This window comes from Gadus chalcogrammus, chromosome 1 (assembly GCF_026213295.1).
Source record: "Gadus chalcogrammus isolate NIFS_2021 chromosome 1, NIFS_Gcha_1.0, whole genome shotgun sequence".
Classification (NCBI taxonomy): domain Eukaryota; kingdom Metazoa; phylum Chordata; class Actinopteri; order Gadiformes; family Gadidae; genus Gadus; species Gadus chalcogrammus.
The window spans coordinates 8,345,130-8,361,632 of record NC_079412.1 but is presented as its reverse complement, the minus strand read 5'-3'; the positions used below and the strand labels follow the sequence as shown (position 1 = coordinate 8,361,632).

The 16,503-nt window shown below is 43.6% G+C and overlaps 2 protein-coding genes across 3 annotated transcripts in view; both read right to left on the bottom strand.

Moving 5' to 3' along the window:
* Positions 1-100: 100 nt before the first annotated feature.
* On the bottom strand, positions 101-9,662 carry pa2g4b (proliferation-associated 2G4, b). The gene is made up of 17 exons (XM_056587144.1): positions 9,363-9,662; positions 8,523-8,651; positions 8,289-8,394; positions 8,128-8,197; positions 7,940-8,032; positions 7,770-7,833; positions 7,585-7,663; positions 7,419-7,497; positions 3,889-4,022; positions 3,558-3,652; positions 3,253-3,380; positions 3,093-3,146; positions 1,184-2,992; positions 884-1,039; positions 756-782; positions 518-540; positions 101-435 (listed from the first exon to the last, which is right to left on the bottom strand). The coding sequence occupies exons 1-13, from the start codon at positions 9,448-9,450 to the stop codon at positions 2,933-2,935; spliced, it is 1,179 nt and encodes a 392-aa protein (XP_056443119.1). The 5' UTR covers positions 9,451-9,662; the 3' UTR covers positions 101-435; positions 518-540; positions 756-782; positions 884-1,039; positions 1,184-2,932.
* Positions 9,663-9,757: 95 nt separating this feature from the next.
* The window catches only part of erbb3b (erb-b2 receptor tyrosine kinase 3b), a 16,500-nt gene continuing 9,754 nt past the window's right edge, over positions 9,758-16,503 (bottom strand). The window contains exons 14-28 of one of the 2 annotated variants that reach the window (XM_056587055.1): positions 16,207-16,300; positions 15,136-15,293; positions 14,993-15,049; positions 14,761-14,902; positions 14,529-14,648; positions 14,315-14,413; positions 13,961-14,146; positions 13,523-13,678; positions 13,337-13,412; positions 12,885-13,031; positions 12,705-12,802; positions 12,414-12,599; positions 11,852-11,914; positions 11,215-11,524; positions 9,758-11,027 (exon numbers count right to left, since the gene is read on the bottom strand). In XM_056587055.1, the coding sequence (XP_056443030.1) occupies positions 10,171-11,027; positions 11,215-11,524; positions 11,852-11,914; positions 12,414-12,599; positions 12,705-12,802; positions 12,885-13,031; positions 13,337-13,412; positions 13,523-13,678; positions 13,961-14,146; positions 14,315-14,413; positions 14,529-14,648; positions 14,761-14,902; positions 14,993-15,049; positions 15,136-15,293; positions 16,207-16,300 (2,749 nt within the window). In that variant the 3' untranslated portion in view covers positions 9,758-10,170. The remainder of the gene's footprint in view (positions 11,028-11,214; positions 11,525-11,851; positions 11,915-12,413; positions 12,600-12,704; positions 12,803-12,884; positions 13,032-13,336; positions 13,413-13,522; positions 13,679-13,960; positions 14,147-14,314; positions 14,414-14,528; positions 14,649-14,760; positions 14,903-14,992; positions 15,050-15,135; positions 15,294-16,206; positions 16,301-16,503) is intronic. The other variant, XM_056587065.1, reaches the window with a different exon arrangement.

Sequence of the window (16,503 nt, the reverse complement as noted above, 5' to 3'; positions counted from 1 at the left end):
ACCAGTAAATAAGTAGACAACTAGAGCTACGGCATTTAAAAGTACGACAACACGAGTCAACGATGTCCATCGATACCAAATACTGAAAACACTGTTCAAATTAGGAATCCAGACCATTTAATCGTTTTAAAAAACAAAATCTTTATTCATAACAGTATAAACAAAAACGGATGAGCATAAGGGAGTCCGAAGTCCAAAATATCCAGATCTGGACTCAGCTCTTCCATATCAATAAGCCGGCCCGCTGCTACGCCTCTGCAGCTGGTTGATATGAAGTCACTGTCCGGCTGGTATTACGTCAGTGGTCCGCAGGGGTCCTGGACGACAGCGGCGATCAACGCAAGTCCTGAAGGGCTGGCAATGACCACAGCTAGTAGTCATGGAAGGGGCATCTACTTGGACCTCTGCCTCATCTTCCTCCTTTTACGCTTCAGCCTGCACACGTGAAACATTGGTTACTTAAATTGAACAGCAAATCGCTTATGATGTAACGTATGGTGAATGGAAATTATTTTACCTGCGCATACGCTTCTTCCTCCACTGCAAAGGTGAAACAAAAGTTTGCATTCATATTATTGTGACGTCATCAGACTCAACATCATTCTGTAAATATGGTACTTAAAGTACAACTCGACATTACCCTTGATAGCCATGACACTATCACGTTTGCTAATAGGTTAGCTTAGCCATGATTCGGCTAGCCACCACGCAGTAACGCTAAAGGGTTGCGATTATTAAAACGAAAAAATACATACCTTGGCTCTCATGTTGAGGAGTTTAGTCTGAAAAGAACACAAAATAGATTAAACATTCGTTAGATGGCTTAAAGAATAACACGATTTACTTGGATTGCTGAAGCAAATATTTTCTTGATTGTGCTCACCTCTCAAGAGAAGGTCCAGGAAGAACGTCATAAAAGAGCGACTCGGTATTTATAGGGTTGGCGCCGCTGGACTTTTTGACAGCTGGACGCTCTTGAGAAGCGTAGGGACCTAAAGCTGGGGTTCCAATCTTTTTTGTTCCAAGGACCGGCATATTCCTAAAATAAATTGGAGGACCGGTAGTCAATTTCAATGCCTCAATTTTGAGATTAATCATTTTTAATCAAAGGATATGGCTGTTTTCAAGATGGTTTATTTGTCATATTCACAACAATTAAAGCAACAGCAATGATATAGCCTACTTGAGTCTCGGGCTCCCCTAACAATGCAATAATATAGAAAGTACCACTACAATTTATAAGAGGAACACAAGAAAAGGCTCCTGAGACAGTGTTTTAGTCGATTATGTCTTTGTGTCGAGGGAAATAACGTGACTTGTATAACCTAAAAAATGAAATAATTTCCTGTTAGTACCCGATGACATAAAGGGCTAGCAATAATTATCACTGATTTGTCAATCATTATACAATCAATCAACACAAGGTGTAAGACTTTTCAAAAAAGTAATGTATATTAATGTGGGGACATGTCGGGCTATTTCTCCATTACATTTAGATAGTTAATAAGATAGTAACATTTGCTATGTTTAATTAGAACCTATTGTAAAATGTATTTGTAAATAATACTTTGGCAAACACTCATTTAATCTAACAGGCCCATGTCTCATATTTATTGCAGATGTCCTAGCAATTTTAATTCAAAACCAGGGCTCTTCAAAAAAAAAAAGTTCAACAAGGACAACTATCTATATCCATTTTCCCTGGCCCATTGAAAACATGAGATGTTATGTCTTCAAACCCTCTGTAATGCAATATGTTAACATTGCATGTGTACCAGTAAAAAGTTTAATCAAATAAACTTTATAGGCCTATATTACTAGTTCCTACATAAAACAATCCCAATCCAACACTTGCATTCAGCAGACATTTTAATTTAGTAAACATTCAGAAATAAAAATCGACATTTCCTAATTTCCGATTTATAAAATTTAAAAATGTATGACACGTATAGACACCCGCAAAAACGGAGATCATTTGCTTGCGTGTGTATAGGCTTTTGTTTATAGAATCATGACTAAGTGACGAAACAAAGTTTTCACTGGACAGCTCAATACAGAAAAACAAGCATGCATGTGGTGTCAGGTGGCTTTTTAATGTTTCCAAAAATAGTCTCTGAAACAGGGATTTGTTTTACAAAAGCATCCACATATTAAACAGCTATGGAAGTCTTATGTAAACAGAATGTTAAACTCCTTAAAAGCAGTAGTGGCATACGAAATCCAAAAAAATGGAGAAATCTGAAAAACCTACTCCATGTACAGAGCAAAATAAAAAATATTGTATATTTACTCAATTTTCCACAAGCAGAAGAACCCAATTGAAATGTGATGGATGCTAAAAGGAAAGTTCAAACGGTTGTACTGGTGTACGTTCTAGATGCAGCCAGAACAAAGTATATGTGCTGGCATTAAACTAATATTAGCATGCTTTTGTTGATTGCATGTGACTTTAGGATCCTAATGTGATGTTAAATCCCTTTCCTCCCAAGCAGCAGGTGAACAATTGTTACTTGTTTTTCAAAAATGGATGGATTAACTTCAAAAGGTTTAAATGTCCCAAACAAATACATTGGCAGCCTGCTGTGTAGAAATACTCCAGGTCACACAGTGAGAACCGTCCTATTTAATGTAGATCTAATTGACAGTTTTTAGCCAAGTTGGATACTCTTCATGTGGGAAAGAAAAATAATAGTATATGCCCTCAAGATCCTCTTGGAATTCTGACTAATATTCGGTGAATCTGTTTTGTGCCAAGGACACGTTTTATTGAGGAGCAGCAAAATCCCAATCTGACATTAAATTTGGAGGTATTCACGTCGGCCAAACTGGCCCTCAGACAGCTGGGATGGAAGGATTCTTGACCATCTGTTCTTTGGGTCCTCTGATGTCTGTCAGTATTTTCTTGGAAAATAAAAAGCTGAGAAGGATGGATTTACTCTGCAGCTTCGGTCTCCATCGCCTGCCCGGTTGCACTCTCCACGGTCTTGGAAGCCTTGCGGGGGGAAAACAAAGATAGGAGAATGTGGAAAAGCGGTATCTTTTTTTTTATTATTGAACTCCCATTTCAAAAAGCCATTGGTATTTCAGCTTACCTTCTTTTTCTTCTTCTTCTGGGCCTTGCGGCTGGCAGAGCTCTGGAGCAAAGCCTTTGGAAATAAATGCAGCAGGTCATTAGTAATGTGGGTCCCGGCAGCACCGTCTCCATTTAACAAGTAAAGAACTGATACCCGAGTCCTTTCTCCCACCCCTCACCTTCAGCTCTGGATCCTCAATTTCATGCTCAGACTTGTAGAGATCTGGGTCAAACAGGCTGTTTGTGATTCGCAGCGGTCCATTTGCCATGAGCAAAACGGTGAACTTGAACTGGGCAACAAACTCGCCTATGGAAAAAAAGCGTATAGATATGGAATTAAAACACATGGGCTGGAGTTGTTACGGACTATTGTATACAACTTTTCCTATGCATTATTTGTAATTGCACGTCATGCGATGGGTGGCTTAAGTTAATTACTATGATTAAAATACATAGTATTTACAACCACTCTTATTCCCCTCACCCTCTTTTTCGTGCAACACGTTGAACGGCTGAACCAGCTCATGCTTGGAGCACTCAACGACTCCCATTCTGGCTTTGGACTCATCCTGAAGGGCTCTGTGGACCCAAAGGAGCCATTAGCCAAATAAAAAACACATGTTGAAATTTAGACAGAAAGACATTACACAAAACATTTGACTCATTAAGAGAATAGTAATTGGGGAAAAACAGCACAGATAAACTTGCCCCCTCTAGCTGAAGTATGTTTAAAGTGACAACATACAAATTGGAGTGTTTTGTATAAAAAAAAAAAAAGTATTTTGCAAAGCGTTTGTAGCGTAGCATTAACATGCCTGAGAGTAAAGGGCATGGCATCGAAGCGTCTCTCCACTTCGCTGAAAAACATCCGAGATGTCTTCATCTTCAGGCCGTACACCTTGTTGGGATCCCTCTTGTAGATGGTGGTCCGCTGCCCGCCGTCCTTGGCCTGTGGAAGGTGGATTACATTAGTGGCGAGGACAAATTACAACTTCAGGCTTCCTAGATAAGGCATATAAGGGCTGTTTAGAGGGCCCCTATCAGACTTTAGCCTGTGCAGGGAATAGTGAGGGCAGGCCCCAAACTAAAGATTGTATCTATAGACTTAAATGACCCGTCAAGCCAAGTGACTTATCGTGACACTTTTAAAGTAATAATTTCAATACATTTTGGATGGAATTGGGAAATGGTTTGAGTTCCAGGACGGAGTGTTATACAAACCCAAAAAATGCGGCTACCGTTAAAATATTATTTTTAAGAGCACAGGCACAAAGCGGGCCACATATTACCGAAAAAGCGGTTCTGAATGAGTTTGAAACACCACGACATTGAACATTTAGGGACATGTATAAAGCATATAACTATATTTAAAATTGAACAAATGCCAGAGCATGGCAGTTGTCAGTAAAAAAAAAAAAAAAAACAGGTTGGTATTTTCGTGTCCGGTGCGGCTTGATCCATCGAGTTGAAGCAGTTAATGGCACTAGTGTCCGGCATGTACAGTCCTAACCCCCGCTGTGTATTCAAGTTATTTATTATTTGTTTTTCTCCTCTCCTTCTCTCTTGCTCTCAGGAAAAGGCAAAGCAACATGAACGAATTCCTGCAAAAGAAGGATTGCTCACCAACATTTGCAGCTGCTCTAACTGACAGTGTTCTCAACATGATTATCAAAGACATGAGACCCCTGTCAATGGTGGAAGATGAGGGTTTCCGTGCTATGGTTAACACTTTCCAACCAGGCTACTGTCTCCCTAAAAGAACATGCTTCACCAACATGATGGAGAGGAGATATGAGGATGAATTCCTGGAAGTCAAACTTGCCCTCTCGTCATCCAGTTCCATGGTCAGTCTAACAACAGATGCATGGACAAGTATTGCCACGGAGGCATACTTGGGCATAACGTGCCATTATATCAACAATGACTGGGAACTCATAAGCTATAGTTTGACTACTATGCCTCTTGAAGAGCGACACACTGCAGTGAATATTGCATCCTGGTTTGAGACGGCAATTGAGAGGTTTGGGATTCCTACAAGCAGGATCAAAGCTGTGGTGCATGACAATGCAGCTAATGTTGTAGCAGCCCTCAAGTTGTTGGAAGAGAGGCATGGGATATCTTCAATCCGCTGTGCTGGCCACACATTGCAACTAGTGGTGAATCAAGCACTGAAGAGTCCACAAATTAACAGAGCAATTGGAGCGGCAAGATGCTTGGTGGAACATTTCAAAAAGAGTGAAATGGCCAGTTCCAAGCTGAAAACGAAACAAAAACAAATGGGCAAACCTGAACACAAGCTGATTCAAGACGTTAGTGTAAGATGGAACAGCTCGTACTATATGATCAGCCGCCTGCTAGAGCAGAGGTGGCCTGTTACAGCAACTCTGTCAGACCCAGAGGTTACACACAGAGCAAAACATTTCCTTGACCTCAAAGCTGAACAGTGGAGCCGGCTGGAAGAGCTAGAACAAGCTCTCAAGCCATTTGAGTGTGCAACTGTTTATCTTAGTGGGGGGGTCATATGTGACCCTCTCCTCTCTACCTGCACTCATTAAAGGACTGCTGAAGTCTACACAGAATGCAGCCTTTGACAACACCCATGTGCTGGCATTTCAGGCTGTTGCAGCGAACGAAATCTCAACAAGATGGGAGGTTGAGATGGCCTACAACGATGCTGGTATCAAACACCACTGTAATCGCAGCTGCCTTGGATCCCAGGTTTTGCAGACTGAAGTTCCTGTCCCCAGATGAAAGCCTGCAACTGCAGTTGAAAGTGCAAGCCCTTGCACTAGAAGCAAAGAGGAGGGTGATGGAGAGTCAGCAACCACAGCATACCATAGAGGGCCAAACATCAGCAGGTGTTACAGAGAAGAGGTCTGTGTCTTTGCTGGACACATTGCTTGGGTCGGACTCTGAGGAAACATCCAGCCAGAATGACAGTGGGGACGAGGCAGATGTCAGTCATTCTGTGAGAGAAGAGATTCTCAAGTATTTTGGGGAACAGCCTCTGCCTAAAAGTTCAGATCCTCTGAAGTGGTGGAAAACAAATGAGGCAAGGTTTCCCTCTCTGGCTGTTCTGGCAAAGTCATATTTGTGTGTACCTGCAACATCAACCCCTTCAGAACGTCTTTTCTCCATAGCAGGTAACATAGCTTCCAAGAAAAGAGCTAGCCTGAGCCAAGAACATGTGGACATGTTGACGTTCTTACACTACAATACACACGTCTAACTGACATGATATTGATTAATATTTGAGTTGGATTTTGAGCTGGACACTTACACTTACTTTAAACATGTTGCACTTTTACTTTAATAAGGGGTTTATTAGAAATAAGTTTAATAGCAAGAAAATGTATTTTGGAGTTGCAATACTGACTTATAACAAGTCCTCTTTTTTTATTTTTTTTTATCATGTTGGGAGTTCCTAGTTTAAACCTGCAGTTTTGCACTTTAATATGTCAGGCTTTGTTTTCATTTTGTTTTGTGCTGCATTATGTAAAAATAAAATGAATTAACTGAGCTGAAATGGTGAATTTTTCGTTTTTTTTGGGAGGAAAATTAATCGTTTAGATTAATCGACTAATCGATAAAATAGTCTATAGATTAATCGATAAAAAAATAGTCGTTAGTGGCAGCCCTAGAGTATAGTATGGACTATTTAACCAACCACCCCCTCCACCTGTGACAGGGGGCCGCAGGTGGAGGGGGTTAAGTCAACAAACCAGACAGTCATTGTGACGTTTTGCGCCAGAGTATTAATTCCTCCTCGTCTATTCAAGCCTATTTTGCGTTTCGGCAGAGCAGGACATTGAAAATATCAACCTCATGTCAAAAAATACATTTTGAAGGAGAGATCGTATTCAGACGAGTCCAAGTGTGCTTTGTTAAGACCAATTTCTCGTAGCAAGTTAGTTAGAATCAACCTAACATTGACGTATGAAAAATAAACTTGAGCATCCCTTAAATTTCTTATATATGATCCGATTGCATATTGACTCACGCCTAGTATGAACCCCCACTGGTGTATGTGGATGAAAGAAGCTCCATCAGGTGTTAATGTTAATAACGGTTATGATGTTTCCTTCACGGAAAAGCATACCTAGAAATAGTGTGATTATTATCAAGGTGGCCATCCAGTTGTAATTGGCTATGTTGAGGGAATATGTTAAAGAAGGCTATGTTCAGTCGAGTCTTTGGCGTGCTTAAAGCTAGAGTAAGGATGTGATCACTCCTTTAAGAGAGCCACATTATTATGAAAAAGTATATTTAATTTTTAATATTTAATTCAGGCATCATCCATGGAAGGGTCTCTGTTGAAAGAACGAAATAAAAAGAGTGATGTTACCTTTCCCTCGCCGGTGCTGATCAGCACATCGACGGCGTACACCTCGTGAACTTCAAACTCGGCCTTCTCGTGGTCTTTCCTACAATCACAACGAAGAGCTTGAGTCACTGCTGAACGATGGTTGTGGAAGGTTTCAAACCACACCGACTAGGGAACTAATATTTACCTTTGCTGCTCGTTGGGATTTTGAATAATCGTTTTCTCGCCATCAATAATGTGCTGTTTCAGCTGGTGGGACAGCATACCTGCGAGGTTAAGTATCAATTTAGGACAAGTATACAGTGCGACACAATGTTAAGGGAGGGTTAAAAATACTGGCGGACGTCGACGGAGGGTCCACCGTTGACTCACCCTCGATGGGGGAACACTTGAACGACTTGGCGATCTTGTTCCAAGCGTCTGTCACTTGTGAGTTCTGATGGACAATAGAGACACCTGGATTAGCCAAAGCCATGAACAGTGAGATAGTGTACTCTTTGGGGCTCATCGCCAGAGGTGGGTGAGAACCATCCAACATGTACCTGGTTCCCAGGCTTGACCAGGCGTATGGCGGCCTCAGCACAGAGGTGAGCGGCCCTGAGCACGTCAGCCTTCCGGCCCGTCAGGGGCGCATCCTGAAGAAAAAAATGGCAACAAATGCGACTTAGGTATTAGGAAACATTGCGCAGGCCTCATATTATAAGATTTGTCCCCTACAGTGACGACATACCTTGGTCACTCCAACGACAAGGCTGTGGGCCACGTTTGATATGAAGCCGTCGACATGCACACCCAGATCACTGAAAGGAACAGAAAATGTAATTTCCCCTCTAAAATACATGACAACCAGGAATGGTGTGTAATTTTAACAGAAAGATTAGTGGAGCCTACATTTTAACGAGGTCTCCATCCTTGAGAATTATTTCAGCATCGCTCCTCAGAGGAGAGAAGTGGCATACACAGTTGTTGACTGAGACACTTGTTGGAAAAGCAATACCTGCGAATGACAAGAGCATAAATAATATAAACATATGCACATAGTATAAATAAAGCACACATAATGGTAATAGAATAAGATAAGGCCATACATTGGCATAGTATAAAACAGCCATTAAAGATAAAGACCTTTCTTCATGTCCTTCTCCTTTTTAAAGACTTTCCCAGTCTCTGTGCTGATGAAGGCGTCTCCCATATCGCAGAGGCTCAGCACAGGTACACCTGCTTTGGCCGCGTCGACCACGACCTTCAGGGCCTCTGCACGGGGACAAGAAACAAGAACAGGTGGCAGGGTTATTATTAAATCACAAACTTAAAACGGCATTTAGGAAGTGTCCCTTAAACACCATGGAGGACCACCTGCTTGACATTTCTGGGACAAATGAATAAATCCCAAGAAATGTTTTTATCATCAATTACTATTTTTGACTTGTTGATTGTGTGACTTGAATGCTTCCACTGATAGAGCTTGCACGAATGTTTGTCTTTACACGCAATCAAGCTAGCATGAGTTTGACATTTTACCAACTTGATGACAGCTTGCGAGTCACTATGTTCCCTTTGTCGATGATTATGAACCACGACATTTACCGTCCATACATTAGTGGCTTCATGACGACCATCAAGCTAAGTCCATCAAGCCGCAGCCCGTTTTGTAACATGCTATAGCCTAGCATAGTGATCCTACGCGATGAGGCTTAGCTGGCTACACCAGCTAGCCATTGTTACCTAGCGGTAGGCTAACATTAGCTTGTAAAGCTTAGCAGAGAAGCACAATTCCCGAGGCTATATGACAGCAGCGTGACTGGAAAGCTACAATTAAGGTCAACAAAAAACGATTCCATGAGTATTTATCGCGTATCATATCCACATTCGTCGGAAATGCGCTTCTTAATCATAATAACACCCCATGCTTTTCCTAGGGCACATGGCCACACCAAGGTAGACCAATGGTAAATTCATACTCACGGTTAGCGATCTCAGCCCCCATCTTGTACTTGGTGACCACCAAGTCATCAGCGATGGTCTGCTCCTGTGAATCGTCATCCCCAGACATATTGACAATTTGTGGTTAGCGCTCGAAATAACTTTTATTTCGCGGCGTGTCTCCTCCACAGAATCGACCACGCTGCCCGGTTCTCTCAACAGCGCTCCACTCAAAGGCCCGCCCGACTCCGGCTACTAGACCCCGCCCACATCAGGCTCACGTCCGCTGCACGCCAGCGACGCGTCATCTGCGTCTGCATGCCTCCATCTCATCTCAAGTCTGTCTACTATGTGCCATTTGCATCTGCATGCCTCCAACTCATCTCAAGTCTGTCTCGGTGCCGTTTCGTATCTGCTTTCTGTCAGGGCAGGGATAGTGAGAACATCTTTGTTGTTGCACAAGATTTATTATAGTACATATAACGTATACAAAATATATATATATATTTGATCAACACAGCAACATTGGAATACTTCAGGTCAATGCAAATAACATTGAGGGCCATATTTGTTGGTAATTATTACACAATACTATAACTGTTCATAGTTGGAATTCAAGTTAATAAAAAATCAATGATTCATCTTAATTCACATTGGCCTAAGCCAATGTGAATTCCACATTGGCTCAGCCAAATTTATGCTTCATGAACAATTATACATTGCAACAGCACTATACCAAGCACTATAATCAGACATACCTTTTTTTCAGGTTTTAGAGTTAATGCAACTGTGATGTATTTATTTACAACAGATCTAATCTTTTCCAAATCTTGTGCGTCACTCTACATTATTAGGTACGTATAGCATCTGGCTTTAGAAACAGTCTGCTGTGCCAATAGTCTGGGTTGTCAAACGATGCACACATGCTGCTGCCCATCTCCTGAGTCACATCCAGCCCCTTCGCCGGGAGGTTCTGGTACTCTGGCTGCTCACACCCATGCGACCTCTCGGGAAACCCGTCCATCTCCTCATACTCCTGGGCTGTTCTAGCTACCCTCGCTGACAGTGTACCAGTTCCCGTCATGCCGTTGAGCTTCTCCACTAGTCTTGCTTGCTGGTTTGCAGAGAGGGACTCCACATCACACACTTCCTCCTGTCTTGGTTTTCTCAGTATCTTCAATGATAGCAGCTCTTTCGGCGTCGCCTCCTTCTCCACCGTCTCCCCAGTCTCCATTGCTGCTTGAGTCGCACAACGTGTCTGACTGCTATGTCTATCAGTCACAACAGTGTCTTGGCCTTGGGCATGAGAGCCTGATAAAACGTCCATGTCTTCATATTCTCCAGCTTCTCGATGTGCCTCTCCTGGCTCCTCTGCCTCACGTGGTGTCCTACTCTCTGGATGTTCACCGGACGGAACATGGTTCTCCAGTGAGTTCCTTTGATCGGCCACAGCTACCACGCAGACCTCCACTGGCCGGGGTTCCTCCACCACAGAGCCTTGAGGTGTTGTAGTGGTCCTGTGACCCTCGCCCCCCGCTATGGGTAAAGGTGTGGAGGCCGGGGTTTGCAAAGAAGGTTCTCCAGGGGAGTTAAGCTGTTGGTTCATCACCTCATAGTCTTGGGGAGAATCTGGAGGGTTCGCCAACGGAGACAGTTGACCCCTGGTCGAGTTTGAGTTTCTGCCACCAGTGTGACTGAGTCTTGTTACTGTGAGACAAGAGACACCGGATGTGTTATACTTTCATGGGAGGTTTTCGATTCACTGTAACTGATGGGGGTGATCATGACATTGATGCAGTTTATAGCTAGTTTCTTCTCGGTATACACTGAAGTCAAGGTAAAGGGAAATGGATATGCGTTGGGACGCTTACTATGTCTTACGATAAATCCTTACCTCTTCCCGAACCGCTACAGGGCGAACCCGGTAGGACGTAGCCGTAGTGGTCGACCTCCTCTTCGTCCTCCTCGTCCTCGGTCGGTGCTCTATGGGCAGACGGCTCCGAGGCGGTGGAGAGCTTCCTGGGTACCAGACCCATGGACGTGTGTGAACCGGCCCGTGCACTCATAACCCGTCTGGGCCTGTGAAGGCTGCCCGTCAGTGGGATGCCCTCCTGGAGCTCCCCCTCCTCTGGGTCTCTCCTCCGGCCCCCCAGACCCTCAGATATGGTGCACGCCGAGGTCAGACGGGACCTTTGGGGTCGACGCTGAATGGGAAACGGTTCTGTTTATCGAACAGCCAAGCTGAGCTAATCTTGTTCTCTTGAAGGGAACCATTGGGGAACAGTCGACACATTCGTATGCACTTCATCTCCTGCCGTGATCAGTTCTTGGCATAGGGGCAGATTCATTATATTGATTTGTCCATGGCCATTTGCCAAATGGTAGTAATGGTAGCTGACTAGACTGAAGATGTATTAAGGAGATAGCTTTATGTGTGCTCAACTATGGAATTTACATTTAATCTGGATTATTTCTGTGCATGATGTTTTCTTTGTGTTTGCAGTGTTTTCTCGTCATGTGAGCAGACCGACCTTTTCTCCTGTTCTGGGGGCCATAGGCAGATACCCCACTGGTCCACCTTGAGATGAGCAGCTCTACAGGAGACAAACAAACCAAGGAGATGAAGTGCTTGTTCCAAAAGACCATCCATTAGGATCGTCTGAAGGGAAAACAAGCATTACCCTGTGAAGGTTTATCCTCAGACAGGATGGTTGGACAAGCATTACTTTAGGAGCCATATTTTGTATATGTCTAGTTTGCATAGATTGAGTTACTGTTCTGCATTGAATATGATTATTATTAAGATTGCATATTAGCATGGACCTATAAGGCTTCCGTAGATGTAATGACCTCAAAAGAAGCTACATTATGCACGGGAAAAAAAAAAGCATACGTCGCAACACAGTTTTCTGTGTTGACCTTTTTTAAGTTAAATGTCAAACTAACTTGTTTTATGAGTCAAGCTCATTGCTTCTTTAGACTTACCAAGTGTTGTGAACATTGGAAAGAATACTGGAAGACAACGCTACAATTACCCTTTGAAAGTTCATCCTCAGACCGGACAGACAAGGGTTAGGGTCAGACAAGCATTACCCTGTGAGAGTTTATCCTGGGACGGGACAGACTGCGTGGTGGAGAGAAGCTGAGTGGAGGCGTGGCCATGCCGTCCTCCATGTCCTCCATGTCCTGCAGCTCCTGCTCCTCCAGCTCGGCCTCCACCAGACCCCTCTCCGACTCCCGGTGGTGCAGCTCCACCACCCCTCCGTCCTCTCCCTCTGACTGCAACATCACAGTAGAGGTGAAGGCTCTTCACCACCAGCCACCAAACAGCTCAATAGACTCCGAGTCTATTGTCAGATGAACTTAAAGTCTACAAAAACACACCTTCATGACGAGGAATCTACGCGGATCTCTTGCCATACGTGTGAAGTCACTGGCCAGCTCTTTGAAAGTCGGCCGTATGTTTTCATCGATCATCCAGCCTGCGAAAAACATATTGAACACAGTGAGTGCTTAACGTAGGGCTCGTGCCTCGTTGGACAGACGTTACGGGTCTTAACTCACACTTGACCATGAACATGTACACATCTATGGTGCAGATCTGTGGCTGGGACAGGCGCTCGCCCTTCTCCAACAGACTGAGCAGGTCGTGGGGCGGGGTCGAGGCGTAGGGCTCAGCTCCGAAGGACATCATCTCCCACACCGTCACCCCTAGTGAGCGGGGCAAGCACAGGAGATAGGAGGTTTGTGCCGTTCATTAAAGATTCCATTCTTCAAAAAGTCAAAATCCTAATGTAAGTTGTCACCAAGACACTACAGTCAGTAGCAGAGATCTCTCTCTCTCTCTCTCTCTCTCTCTCTCTCTCTCTCTCTCTCTCTCTCTCTCTCTCTCTCTCTCTCTCTCTCTCTCTCTCTCTCTCTCTCTCTCTCTCTCTCGCTCTCTCTCTCTCTCTCTTAATTAAATTAAAATTCTCTCTGACACTCTCTCTCTCACACACACACACCAACACACTTACCATAACTCCACACATCACTCTGATGGGTGTATCGTCGAAATAAAATACTTTCCAGCGCCATCCATTTTATGGGTGTCTAGGAGAGATGAATCACAGACGCCCGTATGATCAGTTTGGATTCCATTAAGCAGCTGGCAGTTAGTTACTCACTGTGACGAATCACTGAGTGAAATGAGTCACGCTCACCTTTGTTTCACTGTATACATATTTTTTCTCGTCGGGATGGAGAAGGTCTGCCACACCGTAGTCTGAGATCTGGACCTGGTAATCGTTCTTCAGCAGAACGTTGCGTGCGGCTAGGTTTCTGTGGACCATGCCGTGTTCCTCCAGGTAGAACATACCCTGGGGGTCACAGAGAGGAGAACACGATTCATTGACGAGTGCAATATGAAAGTGTAGTATATAGTATTCTATATAGAATAAAGTGTAGTATATAGTATTCTATATCGAATAAAGTGTAGTATATAGTTTTATATATAGATAAAGTGTAGTACATAGTATTATATATAGAATAAACTGTAGTATATAGTATTATATATAGAATAAAGTGTAGTATATAGTATTATATATAGAATAAAGTGTAGTATATAGTAGTATATATAATAAAACTCTGGATGCTCTTACTTTTGCAATCTGCACACACCAGTTGAGCAGTCTCTGGGGATCAAGGCTGTCTCTGTGGTGCCTGATGTGCTCCAGCAAAGACCCCTGGGAGCTGAACTGGGTGACCAGTTGAAGACTGGAACCTGGACAAACACCTAACAGCCTGACTATATATGGGTGGTCCAGGCTGCCCATAGACAGCATGTGCTGTGAAAACCAAGACAATGATTTAGTGATTAATTATTACGAATGTCCTCTTTATGATTTTTGATATGATACGTTAAGCCTATAAAATAGCCTTCTATCTGTGCTACCACAATGCTCTTTTAGATTTGAAGATGACGACATAATAGAGATGAAAACACTGGTTCTCACATCAGTGATGTCATTGAAGGTCTGTCGCCCAGAGCTGTCCTCAATGGTCTTGATGGCGACAGGAATCTTTACCGTTTCTCCCTCAGGAGTCCAACATCCCTACACACCATTTCAAACCTCAGTTCATTTGGAGGGATTATATAAAGTTGTGGATGTAGTAGTACTTCTATGTAAATTAAGTTATGCAATATTATTTAGCCATTGAAAGTCCTACCTTGTGCATTTTACCAAAAACTCCAGTTCCAAGGCCCTTGATCTTCTTCAGCTCAGAAGCTCTGAGGATCCGTGCGTAGACTTTAGTCCCCTTCTCTCCAGGACCCAGCGGCTCAAAACTCTGCCAAGGTACAACAGAGGTGGTTATTCAAAATAAACCCACGAGTGGGTCCCATCCGTGAACACACAGAGGAGTACGTTACTAGTGTAGGTGGTCGCTGGGATAGACTTACCTCGCCACTCTCTAGGTACCTCCTCATGGCTCTCTTGCTACGGATGGCAAGTCCTCTGTGGTACAGCAACCCCAGCAGGAACAGCGCCAAGCACACTATCAGGCCGGCCGGGACCCCCAATGCGATGCCTGTGGTCTGTCTACTACCGGGAAAGTTGAGAGTCTGCTGGTTATTACTGTAACGAGACTCAACGTGTAGCGTTTAATGTTCACCAAAAGAGGAAAGCCCTTACTTTTTACTGGCTAGGAGTGCAGTCTCCGAACAGTCATCCAGCCCAGGGCCAATGCATCTGCAAAGGTCCACACATGTTCATCTTTGTATGGTATACATAGTGTGACCCCCTATGAGATAAGAGACACGCTAATGCAGGCTCACCCTTGGGTACAGTTGAGGTGGCAGGGCTCACAAGCACCCTCCTTGTTGGGGTACTTGAAGATGACCCCCTTCTGTCCGTCTGTCAATCCACTTGGACACGAGGGCACGCAGTAGGGGCCGTCCCTCAGTCTGGCACATGTCACACACTTATCTGGTCCCTGATTGGTCAAACATTAAAGTGGTGTGTGAGAAAAACAAAAGCCGTTATCTGTCATATCAGCAGGCAGAATATTGGACGTTTTGCCAGCCGGGAGAACGTCGAAAATGATGCTGAGGAGTTCTTGTTATTATTTCTATATCAGGTCGAAAAGCGAATCAAGCAGCAGGTTTCAAGATGTGTGAGAGGCTAATTAATCAATTTAAATTTAAAAGACATTCAATCACAATGTGAGGCATTGGATCCAACACAAGCAGTTTTATTACTGAGGTACACAGTGGTCAAATTACAGGGCTGGTATTAGCAGGGGAATTATAGTACTAAAGACTTCGCATGGCATAGCCTACTACAGTGCTCATTCAAGCAGCCCCTATGGAAAAAAAAAAAATCCACAATCCACATCATCATCATAATATTTAAATTAGGCAAATCGTTTACATGTTTGTGCTGTTTATTTCCTACTGGTGTGTAAGCTAATGTTGCAGTTCTGACCTGCCATGGTACGTCAAAATAGCGAAACCAACTGCGCTATTCGCTAGTGCACATGGACAAGGAATTTTTCTGTCAGTTGCGCAACTGCTTAATCGATCAGTAAGATAGCAACACGCCTCTGCTTTTCGCTGAGCGCAAGTTTAGTGGCGCTTTGCTGTGGGGGAAAATCAGCTTTGCGCCGGGTGCAAACTAGCAACAATACATGCGTCGTGTAGAAAGTCAATTGCGCTGGGTGCAAGATAGGGCCCATCATCTCCTAGTGCTCTACATGTGTGTGTGGTGGCAATAAATGGCTTGAACAGAAAATCAGTGTTCCTTCCTACATTCTTATCGGTACCATGGAGATGATTGGTTGGTTCCTGTGAACCAATACAGACTATTCTTCTGTAGTGTAAAACATTGTTTTGTGAGCGTAAAGTTACCGGCCCAGTACAGCTGAACCGTCCCTCCTGCAGCTGGCACTCTGGGTGACACGCGACGCACTCGCCGTTGGACCCCGCGATCTCCCTCACTTCTCTGGTGGAGACATGGCACAAAACATTGATAGCCAAAAGGTACTGGGTTCATGTCCTAACTGAAGGACTCATAGAACAAGATGCCAAGGGCATGTGGCCTTCTAAATGACACTAACCTGAATTCACTGTAATAAAATAATCTGTTAAAATGATTAAATAGCAAAATATTGAAAATCCCACACAACTAGAAAAACCAGTTTATAA